A 14,266-nucleotide genomic window follows, 5' to 3' on the forward strand; every position below is an offset into this window, starting at 1 on the left:
AGGAGCTTCTCTTATGTGGTGTGGAGGGAAATGGGTCGAGTTCAAGCCATTTCCTGTTCCCATCATCTCCAGTTCTATGTCCTCATTGTGAGTAGGGGTAATATGCAATCCAGTTTTAGGGTGGTTGTACAGATAAAGGAGTGGTTTATGCAAAGCACCTGGAGCAGATCTGGCACATGGACAACACCTAAAAATTGTTAGCTGTTATTTCAGTAGGAAATTTGTTTCTCCCAGGGCTTGCAGATGGAGGAGGTGTCATTACTGAAGGAAGTTTTCAGTTTATCTGATCATGGGATGTATATTTTCTAGCATACAGGAGAATCCAGCTATAGTTTATAGTTTATGTTACTAACTTACAAAGCCATTAGGAAATTTGCCTGGCTTACAACTTTTTCAATAATATTTGGAGAAAAATAGCATGCTTACATGGCAGACTTTAAGGTGTGAAATATATAATTTTTTTTGTATAAAAATAGTACTATAGAAAATTTGAAAATACAGAAAATAATAAAAGTAAAATGATCTATAATTTTTGGTGGGCTTTAAAATCAAATTTATAATTGTAGTGACTTAAATTTGGAGAACCATTAATCATCGTAAACAAGGACCTAACTTTTGGAGTAATGTTGCATGTTGAAGCCAAAAGTTAAATTTTGGCAGTCAGTTATTCATCGTGATGTAAATGAATTTGATCTGTAGTCTGGGGCCTGGCGTGTACCTTCTCATCACAGGCACCCACCTGAGGAGAGGAAGCAAACAGGCCTCTGGGACTCTGGTTAAGGGGGTGGATGCAGAAGCCGGAGGGATCCCTTCCTGGTCCAGGAAAGCAGTGTCATCTCCATGATGAACAGCAAGGGACTTTAAAGAGAGAGAGAGGCTGAGAGACTCAGTTATCTAAGAGTACTAAACATCTGCCAGGTGCTTCTTGAAAGACTAGGTCTTTAATGGCCTTGGTCTTGACTTTGAAGCCCATCAGAAGAGTTTGGGCAGCTAGCTTTTGGGGTTCTTTATTAAATTTGCATTCCTTCTAACTTTTAACACAATTCAAATTACCTATATAAATAAGACAGGACTGAACCAATTACAAACAGGTCATCCCCTCCCCCCGCCCCGCCCCAAAATCTTTAAAATAGGACAGTTTGCTTGTTGCAGTCATCAGTACTGAAAAGCCAGCCGCTATTTTCCTGCCTTGCCTGGGATGGCAGTGAAACCTTACATGGCCCACGGCTGGTCAGTTTTTGTTCTTTAGGAGAAACAGGTGGTAAAGAGAAAACTGGAAGCAGGCCAACTCATAAAGGAATTTCTATTGTATGACAGTTGACTGATTTTTTTTTTTAACGTGCCAGAAAATTTTAAAACAAGAAAGCTGCTCTTTATTTAAAGGCTTCTGGGGCTGTTCTGACCCTTTCAGTGTGTTTGCCAAAAGCCCTGAAAACCAGCCTCACTCTGGACTGAGGTGGTGTTTTCTGGGCTTTTCCAGCCCCAAAGAGCGCCTCCCTCCCTCCTTTTCGCCTCCCTCTCCCCTGTTCCCGTGGGCCCCCCCTCCCTGTGCCCAAGGCATCTCGGCCCGGGTCTCTGATTGGTGCGCAGCGCAGCCTGGCCTTTTAGGGACTGTTGTCGGGCATTTAAAGCGATAGGGAAAGGGTCCAGTGGCTGCTTTTATCAACCAATGAAATATTTTCCTGACGGATCCCAAAATATTCCTGGGCCAATGGAGGGGGAAGCCCAAGATGCCTCTGTGGCTCCGCGGAGCGGCAGAGCCTCTTAAGTTGGGGCAGGCAGGCAGGAGCTCAGTGGGGACCTGGGCCGCCGCCAGCTCCGACCTGGCACTTGCTCGCCCGCGTCACTGTCAGGATTTGTCTAGCGACGCGTTCCCTAACAGGGGTGTGTTGGGGGGAGTCCTCTTTCCGACTTTCGAAATGGTTATCAAAGTGTTTGTTGCCACCTCTTCTGGGTCCATAGCGGTAGGTGTCCGGTGGCCTCTGCGGGGCTTTCTTCCTAGACTATTTTCTGAATAACTAACTCAGGGTTGGAAGCAGGCGCTGGGATGGCCAAGCGTTGGCCTTAAATATCTTTTTTTGTGTGTAAGTCACCTGTGGCTCTGCAGTAAGCGTGTGTGCCCTTTGCCTTCCGCATTTGTTTTCATGGCGTTGAAAAAGCTTGTAAAGTGTGTAATCCAGATAGCTGGGAGTGAGAGGGGATTTGAGGACAGAGGCGTGCTTGGTGCTGGAGTTCTTAACACAGGATTTGGGTGCATTGCATTGATATAGAATCTCAGACTTTTTTATTTTTTGGAGTGTTTCTGCAACTTAAGCTAATTTAAAGTTGCAAATAAATGACACTTTGCATAACACTGCTTGGAATAGATGATGAACCAGATCGCTAAAATGACTCCTGGATGTAATGACTTGTATATGCAATGTAACCATACCGAAAGTGTAAAGTTAGCATGTGTAATACTATTATATGAGGAAAATGATGTCACAGTGACCAAAGCGAACATCCCTACCGCAACAGTTGTAAATGTTCCAGGCGTTCAAACAGCCTGAAAATAGGAGCTAATAGCTGAGCTCCTTAGCATTGCTTTGTCTGATTTCCTTGAGAACATCCACCTCTCCAATTCTGGCCTTCATTCTGTGCAGGTTAGAACTGCCTTAAGAAATAGGAGTAACAGAGTGACTCATTTCTCCTTGGAGATGGTTCAGGCTTTGATTTTAGTCTGTCTGTCTGGGACTGATATTTTGATCAACATTTTAGCAGAAGGGAGGAAGTCTGTGGAAAGAAAACAGCTTTTTTAATCCCAAGGGGTTGGAGACCAGTGAGGGGGCTGTTTCCTTTTATATCTGGTTCCTGGAGAATCTCAGGTTGCAGCTCGGATTTCAGCAGTCACTTAGCCAGAGATAATACCCTAAGCCAGCCACTGGCTGGGGTAACAGCTCCAAAGGCAGCCACTCCCAGCCCTGAAAGTTCACGCAGTTTCTAGAGAAGGTGAGAAGAAAACAAGACAAAATAGCTTGGTCGTCCCTTCTGAGCACAACTGATCAGCGATTGTTTTAGTGATCTCTAGAACAGCGTGGCAGAAAGAGATGCGTACCAATTGCAAATGTAAAACTCTCCAGAATATTTTGTGGCTGTCGATGACTGCAGGAAGTATTAGTTAATGTATACTGAGTACATTTTTGGATTATTTAGATAAAAAATAATTTTTGGAGGAAATTAGCTTTGATAGGCTTTGTGTGTGCTGTTGACACTCGTTGCTGAAAACTTTTGTCGCTTACCTCTATGTATTCTGTAGACTTGGTCTGCGGGGACCTATGTATTCTTCAGCAGACAACGAATACATTTATGGATTTCTTGGGTTTATTTGATGTCCTACCTTCTTGAAGTTTGGGAGCATAATTTAGTTAGCCTTGGAGGAACTGGAGAGGCAGCATTCATTCATTCCAGGATCTTGGAAAAGCCAAGTTACTTCTAGTTCCCTAAGCAAATGTTTCAGTGCTGCTCATAGCTGTGTGACCTTGGGAAAGGTATTTCACCTTGTTAAGCCTCAATTTCCGTGTCTGTAAAAGGAGGATAAGAATAGTACCCACCTCAGGGTGTTGTCGTGAGTGCTTATGAAATAACATGCTTGAGTGCCCGGCTTGGTGTCAGGTGTTTAATAACAGCTCAAGAAATATTATTAGTTATAGTTAATGTTATAATTACCAGCTACTGTTAGTTAATATTAGTTGCTACTATAATTTTATAGTTATTGTTAATTGATTTTAATTAGCATTGCAGTTGTTACAATTATTATATTATTATAATTATTAGCTAATATTATTTAGTAAATCTGGGTCTATGATCACTATGTGTCCAAAGAATTGTCCAAAACCACATAAATGGAAAAATTTCTGTCTTATCCTAAAGAGTGAGAACTGACTATCCCCATGGTGCAGGTGCTAATGACGTTGTGGGTGAGGAATTTCACCCAAAGGCTTCTCGGCAGGAAGAACCCTGGAGCAGCTTCTCTCACTCTTGCTGCATGTGTGGTGGTCGGACTGCAAAGCCTTTCCTACTCATTTCTTCAGCTTACATATTTTAAAAATGGATTCTTGCCTGATACCTAGTCAAGGAGGGCATTCTGATATCTGTTGCATGAATGGAATAAATAAAAAAGGAAAAACAAATTTTAATCTCTTTCTGAGGAATTAAATACATGCAGCTGTGTATTATAGCTCTACTTTAACAGTTGACTCTAAAGAGCGGTGACACATTTTTATCACATTCCAGAGGGGTTTGGGTTAGGACCCTGGGGAGCAGGAGAAGGTGTATGACTTCCAGTACCACCCTCTTCTCTCTCCGAAGGCCATTGCCACAGTGTGGGTAGGGGGAGGGCAAAGGGAGAGAGGACAGTCCCTGCTGCCTCCAAGATGCACAGCCTCCGAAATTACGAAACTACGATCTTTAAGGACCGTCCTTCATGGTGTCTCCTAAGTTTCTCAGTTTCTCAGTCCTTTCTGTGTCTTAATTGACAGTGCAAGTATGGTAGGCAAAATAGGACTGTCGAATTAGAATGATCTGTGTATAAATCTTGGAAAATCCATTAATTCATTGGAGCCTCAGTGTTATTTTAAAATAGTGATCAGAATACCTACCTGGATGGCGAGTGTGATGACGTGCTGGGATAATGGTGTGCTGGGTATCTGACAGTGCAGGTTCTTGCCCTGTGGTACAAAATGCTTTTCCGTGCATCATCATCTTCAGTTCTCACCAAAACCCCATAAGGACAGCAGCGTTGTATCCATTTTGCAGATGAGGAAATTGAAGATCAGAGCTCTTGCTCAGCACCCTTCTAGGACGGAAACACAGGTCGTCTCTGACTCGAATCCAGTGTACATTTACTACAGTAGAGTGACCTCAGCTGGAAAGGCTCCTAACTGTACGGGACAATAAACAGGAGGTGCCAAGTGAGTGGCACCAAGAGGCACTGCTGTTGGATTCTTCCGACACGTTACAGTAGCTAACAGTGGCTGGGTGACTTCAGGACAGAGAACAACATTTTCTTATAAGTAAATGTAACAGGAGAGGAAAATAGAGTCCTCTGAGTCTCTGCTGACGTCCCAAAGGCTCCAGATAGTGATACAGACCCCAGGTACCCCCAGATCCTACAGAGCTTCTGCCCAGGACAGATAGTGCAGCCTGTGGGGCCAGCATTGGCCATGGCACCCTGCGGAGTAGAGAAGGGGCAAGGGGGAGAGGTGGAGAGAAGGAGTGTGTCTGTGATGAGAACTGTTGGGGTGCCCTGCACACCCCTCCCCTGGGCCATAAAGGGAGGAGTCCTCTAAGAGCTGATGCTGTGTCCTTGGGGCACATTTTGGGCCCAGAGGGGCTCCTTAATAGGGACCCCCAAGGGGGAGAGAGACTCCCGTGCTGGAGTCAGGGAATTGAGGTGCTACAAAGACAACAGCCCACATGCTCCCTTCACTCTGCCCTCTCCTGGGGTCGACCCTAACTCCCTCAGCTGTGGGATCCCAGCCCAGGCAGAACTCAAGAGCCCCGGATGGCCTGATGAGCAATGCACTCAGCCCAGATAAGTGAATGGTGTTTGGGGAGGACAAGGGCGAACAGATTTTATTTTATTTTTTCCTCTTTTTTCTTTCTTTTGGGGGTGGACACTGAGAAATAGCACTTAACACGATGCCATGCTTCCAGCAGGCACTTCACTTCCCTGGATGCCATTGTATGATCTTCCCCTCTCAATGAATTTAATTTGTTATTTCTCCATCGCTGTTTGCCTTTCTAATAGAAGAAATATAAGTCAGGACTTTTGGAAATTGTTTCCCATGTATTCAGAAATTGCAGAATAAAATAGAATCCTTTTTCTACCCCATCTCAAGTCCTAAGGTATAATTGACAGAGACGGAAATAAAGCCGGGGAGGTGGCCCAGGCTGATTTGGGCTCCCCAGAGGGTATTTGGGAAGGGCTTTGGAGGAAGGCAGACGGGTTTGGACGGAATAGAGGAGGTTGCCTTCTGAGTATTCACAAAGTAAAACTGCCTAAAATGAAGGCATCTCTACTCTTGAAAACAGGAAAGTTATCTTTGGAATGATCTAAGCACTTTATAAAATGGCATGAATAATTACGGGCAGGTTGGGAAGGATGTATAGAGAGTGTGATTAATTATAGTAATGGTGTGTCCAGCAGCCTGTCATCAGGTCTGATGGGATTTTGTAATATTAAAAAGTTCAACCGTGAAGCTGTGGAATTTGGAGCAGTTTCCACGTGCAGGAGCAGAGGAAGGAGGGCACCTTGGTGGGACACATGCAGCTCTGCTTTGGGTTCTCATACGTGTGACACTTGGGAATTGCCAGAGTCCTTATGCCAGAAGTTTAAGGGAAATGCCATCATTCCACACGTGTCTGTATAATTCTTTTTTTCTGGTCCATGCTTGCCCCACACTGAAATATATATGTTGGCCTGAGTCTTACTGACTGTAAGTGTTGTGTTATAGCTAACAGAACCTTTAATTTATTGATCTAATGCTTTTAGTCCCATTATCTTTATTATGGTATAAGTGTTAATTAAAAAATCAAATGTGATTACCTTTTATATATATGTATGTAATTTATATATGTATATATAATTTTATAATTTATATGTATTTACCTTATGTTAATTTTTAAAAAAGTTAAAATTACTTGATATTTATACTATATATTATATAATCAAATCTTCATCAAGACCAAATTATATATAAATTATATATATAAATATAAGATTTATGTACAATTTGATCTTGGTGGTGATTTGATTCCAGGGCTTCCGCCTCCAGATGTGTCTGTCTTTTCCTTATATTAAGAAACACCGTATATGTGAGTCATTCATCTTGGCAAAAGTGAATAAAATAGATATTTTTTAATATACAGATCTCTAAGAAAGGATTTGGGTTGAATTAAAAGAGGGTTTGAATCTAGACATTAGGTTTGGGACAGGCATGTGCCTTTTATAGCATTTACTTGGAACCCTCAAAATCTAGTCCTTCTGGTAAGCAAATTACATGAAAATGACAAGGGGCCCTTATTTTCATTATTTTATTCAGAGGACTTTAAAAAATTCAGATATTAGATATTTTCATGTCAGAGAAACTATTTATTTAAAAATTTTATCTTACTTTTAAAAAAAGACTGTCTCTTTGCCTCTTTATTGTCCTCAGTGTGTTCTGTATCTATGTTGTACAGATTAGTTCTGTACTTTGTTTTCATCCAAATAGACAGTTTAAGAATATGTCCACCTGAAGGACTTGGCACAATGTCTTGTGCAGAGTAGACAGTCCATAAATAACTGTTGATTATTTGATCGATTACACTATCTGGAAATTTCTCTCGGGGGTGGGGGGGTCTTAAAATGGGGTCTGCAGAGTCTGCTGTAACTTGTTTACTGGTGTTTATAAAAGATGGCGTCACACATTGTCAGGCGTGAATTCTTTGGTGACAGTTATTATAGTTTATGGGGAAAGAGGTCCAAGCTTTAAGGATGGCCAAATTGTAAGGAAACAGCAGTCAGTACGTACAGTCATTGCACATGAACTGTGGGTTGGGAAAAGGGAGTTGGACCATTTCTTCTTAGGTGTGGCTGGCGCTACACTCTCAGAGAGGAGTCAGGTGTGAGTAGGAAAGGAGGAATCTGTGGGCAAAAAGGGTTATTTTACTGTGTTAATCTTTTACGTGCTGGGAGAAATATCCACCAGCTTTTTCTAGCCTTTCCTCTGCCCTTCTCTTCAGATAATCTCCATGTGGGCTTCTCAATTCCCTGTAATATTTCTAAAGCTACTTTTAGTTTAATGTGACTCATACTCCTATTTTCATAACTTTGACTGAAATGCATTTTAGTGTGGGTATACTTGGTGTTTGAATTTCATAGTAAATTATCTTTTTTCTCTTCTTTCGCTTTTCCCAATCAGATCTCTTCTCTTCCTAACTAATTCATTTACTTTTTGGCCATTGAAGCTTTGCAAAAAATTAAAAGTATTTTGGGAAGACGGCAAATAAAATATATGAGAGCATCTTTATTCTAATTAGGTTGTGTTAAAAGACAAAATTACAACAAATCTAGTTTTGTAGATCTTAATTGACTTTTATTTGCAATTCTAGAATCTAGCAGCGGTCCAGACCAAAAATGATTCAGAATGCTCTGCCCCACCACGTGCGGGTTATATTTATAGCCAGAGAAAAGGAAGTGACACACAGAAAAGGGAAGTGAGGTAGGAAGGCAGCTGGATTGGTTATAACTGGGTAGTTGCCTTATTTGAACAGTTGGCTGCCTATGATTGGCTGAAGCTCAGCTGCTGTGATTGGCTGAGACTCTGCTATTGTTTCAGAGGCAAATTTCTGGGTTAGGTTTTCAGTTTGTGTATGTACAAAGTTAGGTTGCAGTTCCTTACATAGAACTCCTGTGGAGGCTTCTAAAGCTCAAATTTAGTTTAACAGTTGATTATACAATGATTTAAACGTTGATGCTATTAAAATTTCAGATTTTAAATAGTCTGTTGATCCTTTATAATGAAAAGGTGTGATTTTCTTATTTTCCTTGTTTGAATGCTTAACAAAATTATTTGTGTTGTATGATATAGCTGGAGAGAGGATTTAACTTATGTAAATATAAGCAAAATATTTTTCACAAACAGCCTAATAATGATCTTTCTCTACTCTTGACCAGATTAGGAAGAAACAGCAAGAAGTCGTGGGCTTTTTGGAAGCTAATAAAATTGACTTTAAGGAATTAGATATAGCTGGAGATGAAGACAATAGGAAGTGGATGAGAGAGAATGTTCCTGGAGAGAAAAAGCCTCAAAATGGAATTCCTTTGCCGCCCCAGATCTTCAATGAAGAGCAGTATTGTGGGGTGAGTATTTGGTTTCATTGAAAATCCTTCTCTGTGTGTGTTTATACGAAATTGTTTAAAGCAATTAATTTGAGGCAGGATTTGAAGTTGTTCACAACTGTCAGGTCGTGATCCAGTACCTGGATGGTAGATCCGTTGTGAGAATCAATATTCAGGATTTAGAGAATGATGGAAACAATAACATAATGATTCAGAAGTTTTTTGGGTTATTTTAAAGTCCTTATTTTATTTTGAAGAATTGAGGTCATTTGTTCAAATGAGATATGCGTTTAGTTAAAAAGGAATTCTGTCAACCTTGCAGTGTGTACACACATGCACCTACACTAACACATGGTAAGTTTCCACTTTTATAAAGATGGATTTGCATTAGTAAGGTCTTACTATAGATACAAGATAAATTTATTTAATTAGTTTAAAAACTGTTCTGTACATTTTAATTATAACAGTGATTTTATTTTATATTTTTAATAATTCATTTCACCGTAAAAATCACTTTTTCCTTAGAGTTTACACATTGTACTTAATAAATCAAATCAGTGAAAAGAAGCATATTAAAAAAAAAGGACTTCAGACTATGAGAACTTGAAGTTAACTAGGGTGGTGTCTCAGATGAGGAAAGGAGGGCTCTGGGAAGCGGGGGGGACTGCTCAGTGTGGCGCTGCCTCTGTGCGCTGGAACCGGGTATGGGAATCTTAACGCACCTCTTCTCTTGCTGTACAGAACTGCTGGTTCTTTAGGTTAGGTTTTCTTTATTATGTTTTTCCTCTAAAGCACCTGTCTTCAAACTATAGCCCGAGAGACAAATCCTGCCCCTGTTTCAATAAATAAAGTTTTATTGGAACACATCCACATCAATTCATTCACCTACTGCCTGTGGCTGATTTCACATCATGGCAGATTTGAGTAGTTGTAGCAGAGACCACATGACCCACAAAGCCAAAGATACTTACTATTTGCTCTTTTGCAGAAAAGTTTGCAGACTTCTGATTTGAAGCATGAATTATTTAGTTGTTGAGGCTCGTGTTACTTTCCCTAGGGCTGCAGTAACAAAGTACCATGAACTTGGTGGCTTGAAACAACAGAAATGTATTCTCCCACGGTTCTGGAGGTTAGAAGTTTGAAATCAAGTTGTTGACACAGGGTTAATTCCTTCTGGAGCTCTGGGGGAGAATTTGTTCCATGCCACTCTCCTAGCTTCTAAAATTTGCCAACAATCCTTGGCACTCCGTGGCTCGTAGGCGTCTCTCTCCAGTCTCTGCCTCCATCTTCACACGGTGTTCTCCCTGTGTCCATCTGTGTCTTCACATGTAAGGACAGCAGTCACTGGGATAGGGCTCCCCCTAATCCAGCATGGCCTTAGTTTAACTAATAACATATCCTATTTCCAAATAAGGTCACTTTCTGAGGTTCCAGGTGGACATGGATTTGTCGGGGACCCTGTTCAATCCAGTTCAAGGCTGTAGGAATTCACATGGCTGCGTTTACATTCTTCAGAGGCGTAGCTAACAGTCCTGTGGCTGTGGCAGTGTCTTCAAACAATCTTACTGTGGTAAGCACATACTTAGGGGAACATATGGTTCAATCCAACTCTCAGGTGAATTTAACCTGGGGCTTCCCAGAGTGTAGACGGGATTTCCTCTGTGAGGAGGAGCCCTTCCTCTCCACCCTACATTCCTGCTCTCCCCACACCCTCCCCACACCCTCCCTACCTCCCTCCAATACAGGAAAGTGGACCCCAGGACTGGGGTCCATTTAAAGGCCAGGTGGGTTCTTGGCTTCTTGCAAGAAAGAATTCAAGAGCGAGCTGACAGAGTAAAGCAAAAGTTTATTGAAATAACAAAAGAAAAAAAGGGAGGTTGCCCCATAGATAGGGAAGTGGCTCTCTCTCAGACCAACGGAGAGTAGCACTTGGTGAGTTGCTGGGGTCTTATTTTGTATCTTCTATTTAATTTTATGTTAAGTGGAGGGAAGATTATTCACAGGATTTCTGGGAAGGGGAGAGGGAAGGTGGGGAGATTCCAGAACCGAGGGTTCCTCCTCTTTTTGAACCATATAGGGAAACTTCTAGGTGTTGCCATGGCATTTGTAAACTGTCATGGTGCTGGTGGGAGTTTCCTTGAGCATGCTGGTGTATGGTGACTACCATATAATGAGTAGTGACGGTAGCTGTGGTTTTTCGTGGCCATCTGGCTTCTGGCTGGTTTTGGCAGGTTTCTCTGCCTTCTCCTGTTTTATCAGAGACTTTGGCTTGAGTCTTATGAGTCTTGATGAGCAGGGCCTGCCGTTTCCCTATCCCACCTCCACCTGACCATATTTCTAAGAATTGTGGCTCTTGTTGGGGGTGGTAATGGTGGTGGTAAGGAATTTTGATTTTATTTTTTTGTAAGATAGTTTCTTTTATTAATCAAAAAATTAATACATGCACCCACTGGAAAATTAAAGTGACCCAAAATGGTTCCAGTGGAAATTATTCCCCTGCCATTTCTAACCCCTGTCACTCCAACTTCCTTCCCTGCAGCTGGGCTGGTTCCGTAGGCTGTGACCTGCGATGTCACACAGGGCTCCATGTGCAAGGGGCTCCTGTACTTGGCTTAGTACTCTTTTGTTGCCATCTTGCAATTCTGAACAGTTTTCAAACAAAGGGCCCCATGTTTTCACTTCGCATTGGTCTTGGCAAATTACTTAGCTGGTTATACTCTGAGGCAACCAATGTTGGCAATTTCTTCTTTGGCTTTCCAGAAATTTTCTATGTAGATTTACAATTGACTATCACTTAACAAATGAGGAGTGTACTATATACACTCTGTTTTGTTCCCTCGATAACTGCATCTCAGAGATCACTGTATAGCTGCACATGCCCCTTATTTTAATGGCTGCAAATACTCCATCCTATGTGACATAATTTTTTTGTCTTAGTCTTTTAGGGGAGAACATTCAGGTTGTTTTCAGCCTCTCCTCATTAAAAACAAAGCTGTGGAAATCATCTTTATGCGTACAGATCTTTGTATCCAGTATTAGTGTATGTATGATATCATAGGATAAGTTCCTGAAGATGTGCTGAGTTAAAGTACATATGCATCTCACTTTTTTTTGTTTTTTGAGACAGACTCTCATTCTGTTGCCCAGGTAGAGTGCAGTGGGCTCATCATAGCTCACTGCAACCTCAAACTCCTGAGCTCAAGCCATCCTCCTGTCTCAGACTTCCGGAGTGCCAGGATTACAGGCATGAGCCATCACATTTTCACTGGTTTTGGCAAATGGCCCTCAGTTGCAATTGTACCAATTTACATTTCCATCAACCAAGTTTGAGAGTGGTTAGTTCCCTGTGACTTTGATGACACCGTGTGTAGCACACTTTTGGATCTTTGCCAATCTGTTAGATGAAACATAAATTTTCATTGCTTTAACTTAGACTTCTTTCTTTATGGGTGAGGTTGAACATCATTTTAAACTATGTTTATAAGCTATCTGTGTTTTTTCTGTGACCTGCCTATACATAATTCTTTGTCATTTTTCTCTTGGGTTATAGGTAATGTTTATTAGTTTGTAAGAGTCTTTTCCTAGGAAGGAAGGTAGCCCTTTGTCTACCATAGATCTTGCAAATATTTCCCCCGCATTTCTTATTTGGGTTTTGGCTTTTAAAAGGGATTTTTAGCTGGGCACAGTGGCTCACGCCTGTTATCACAGCACTTTGGGAGGCCAAAGCAGGAGGATTGTTTGAGCCAGGAGTTTGAGACCAGTCTGGGTAGCGTAGTGAGACCCCATCTCTAAAAAAATTTTTTAAAAAGTTAGCTGGGCATGGTGGCGTGTGCCTGTAGTCCTAGCCACTTGGGAGGCTAAGGTGGGAGGATCCTTTGAGCCCAGGAGTTGGAGGTTACAGTGAGCTATGATTGGGCCGTTGTACTCCAGTATGGGCAACAGAGTGAGACTCTGTCTCTATTAAAAAAAAAAATTAGCAGGGATTTTTTTTTTTTCAATACAGAACTTTTTTGTGTAGACAAAGTTATTAATCTTTTCTGTTTATGGTTCCTGCACTCTGAATCTTGTTTAGAAAAGCTTTCTGCACTCTAAAATTACCAAAAGAATCATCTCATGTTTTTTTCTAGTACTTTTCCAGTGAAAATAGTTTTTTATTTTTCTTTCAAGTCAGAGGGGTAATGTGCCGACGTAATAAGGATTGAGGGAGGCATAGCTTGCGCATGCACGTGAAAACCCAATCATCATGCTCATGAACTACAATAGGATCAAAAAAATAGTATTTTAAATATCCTTCTTTTGCTTATTTTAATAATTCTTTTCAATTTAGGCTAGTTACAGTATAGATAATATTGAAGTATGTAGCTTTCCAGCTAGGTTAACTCCTAGGATGAAAGTGCTACAGTTATTTTCTGCTATAAAAATGAAACCTCAAAGGCATCTCTTATCCCATTTTGCTGTGATCTAGCAATTTTTTTTTCATTTTAATTGTGGAGGAGAAAGACAGGTTTCTCAAATAATGACTTGTATTTTTAGGATATATATTCCTATTACAAATATGAATCTAATGAAATGAGTATACAAATCATTTTATGTTTAACTATTTTTTAAATCTTTTATGCCTTCAGAAAGGCATTAGTAGTTTATCTTATGAGCAGCTTTGCTTAATTTGCTTTTCTGCAGTCTATAGATGCACTTAACAAAAGTACATTCAAGAGGGCTTTGTTTCCAGAAAGTAGGTAAAAATGATTATTTGTCTTATAGGGTCAGATTTTAAAAGGACACTCAAAAGTTCTGAAGGGTGTGTCAGGTTTAAAATGGTATAAATTTGGATAGTCAGTCAATGTCCCTTTTCACATGATTAAAATGTTTGATGTATATAACTAATATTACATCATCGCACTGGTTTCTGAGGATTCTTGAATGGTCAGCCACGTGCCATACCTGATGATGGCCACACCTGGGAGGAGACCTCAGAGACAAGCAGCAGATTTCTCTGCACCAGGGCAGTGAGAGGTCTAGAGGTCAGGGGTAGTCTCAGGACCCTCGTGTCCCTGCCAGTTTGAACTCCTGCTGCTCTAGGCAGAATAGATGAGGATATTATCCCGAGAGCCATGACAGGCGACTGCTAGATAGAGCAAGGAGACACCAGACAGGAAGCCGGGCACAGGCAAGGCCAGGCTACGCACCTGGCAGCAGAACAGGAACTGAAAGTAGCCGACATGTCTGCCGATGACAAGTAGGAATCTGTGCATTTTAGCCCAGGTAAAATGATGGGATCCTGCCTGGGACCAACAAAGCCTGGCCCGAACACAGCTAAAGGGAAACTTGACCGTTCAACAGAGAGGCGCCCACTCAGCAGAGAAAAAGTATTTCTGGGTATTCAGGGCTGTATGGATGGACAGG

General features: G+C 41.3%; 1 protein-coding gene and 1 non-coding gene across 2 annotated transcripts in view; one reads left to right on the forward strand and one right to left on the reverse strand.

Annotated features, from left to right (window-relative positions):
• The first annotated feature begins 1,643 nt into the window (after positions 1–1,643).
• Positions 1,644–14,266, forward strand: part of SH3BGR (SH3 domain binding glutamate rich protein) — a 41,047-nt gene continuing 28,424 nt past the window's right edge. The window contains exons 1-2 of the mRNA XM_045526229.1: positions 1,644–1,964; positions 8,699–8,884. Coding sequence (XP_045382185.1) covers positions 1,731–1,964; positions 8,699–8,884 — 420 coding nt within the window. The 5' untranslated portion in view covers positions 1,644–1,730. The remainder of the gene's footprint in view (positions 1,965–8,698; positions 8,885–14,266) is intronic.
• LOC123630950 lies at positions 13,029–13,129 on the reverse strand. Its single transcript, XR_006732877.1, has one exon. It is a non-coding gene; the product is annotated as a small nucleolar RNA U13 (small nucleolar RNA).

This window comes from Lemur catta, chromosome 1, assembly GCF_020740605.2.
Source record: "Lemur catta isolate mLemCat1 chromosome 1, mLemCat1.pri, whole genome shotgun sequence".
NCBI lineage: Eukaryota > Metazoa > Chordata > Mammalia > Primates > Lemuridae > Lemur > Lemur catta.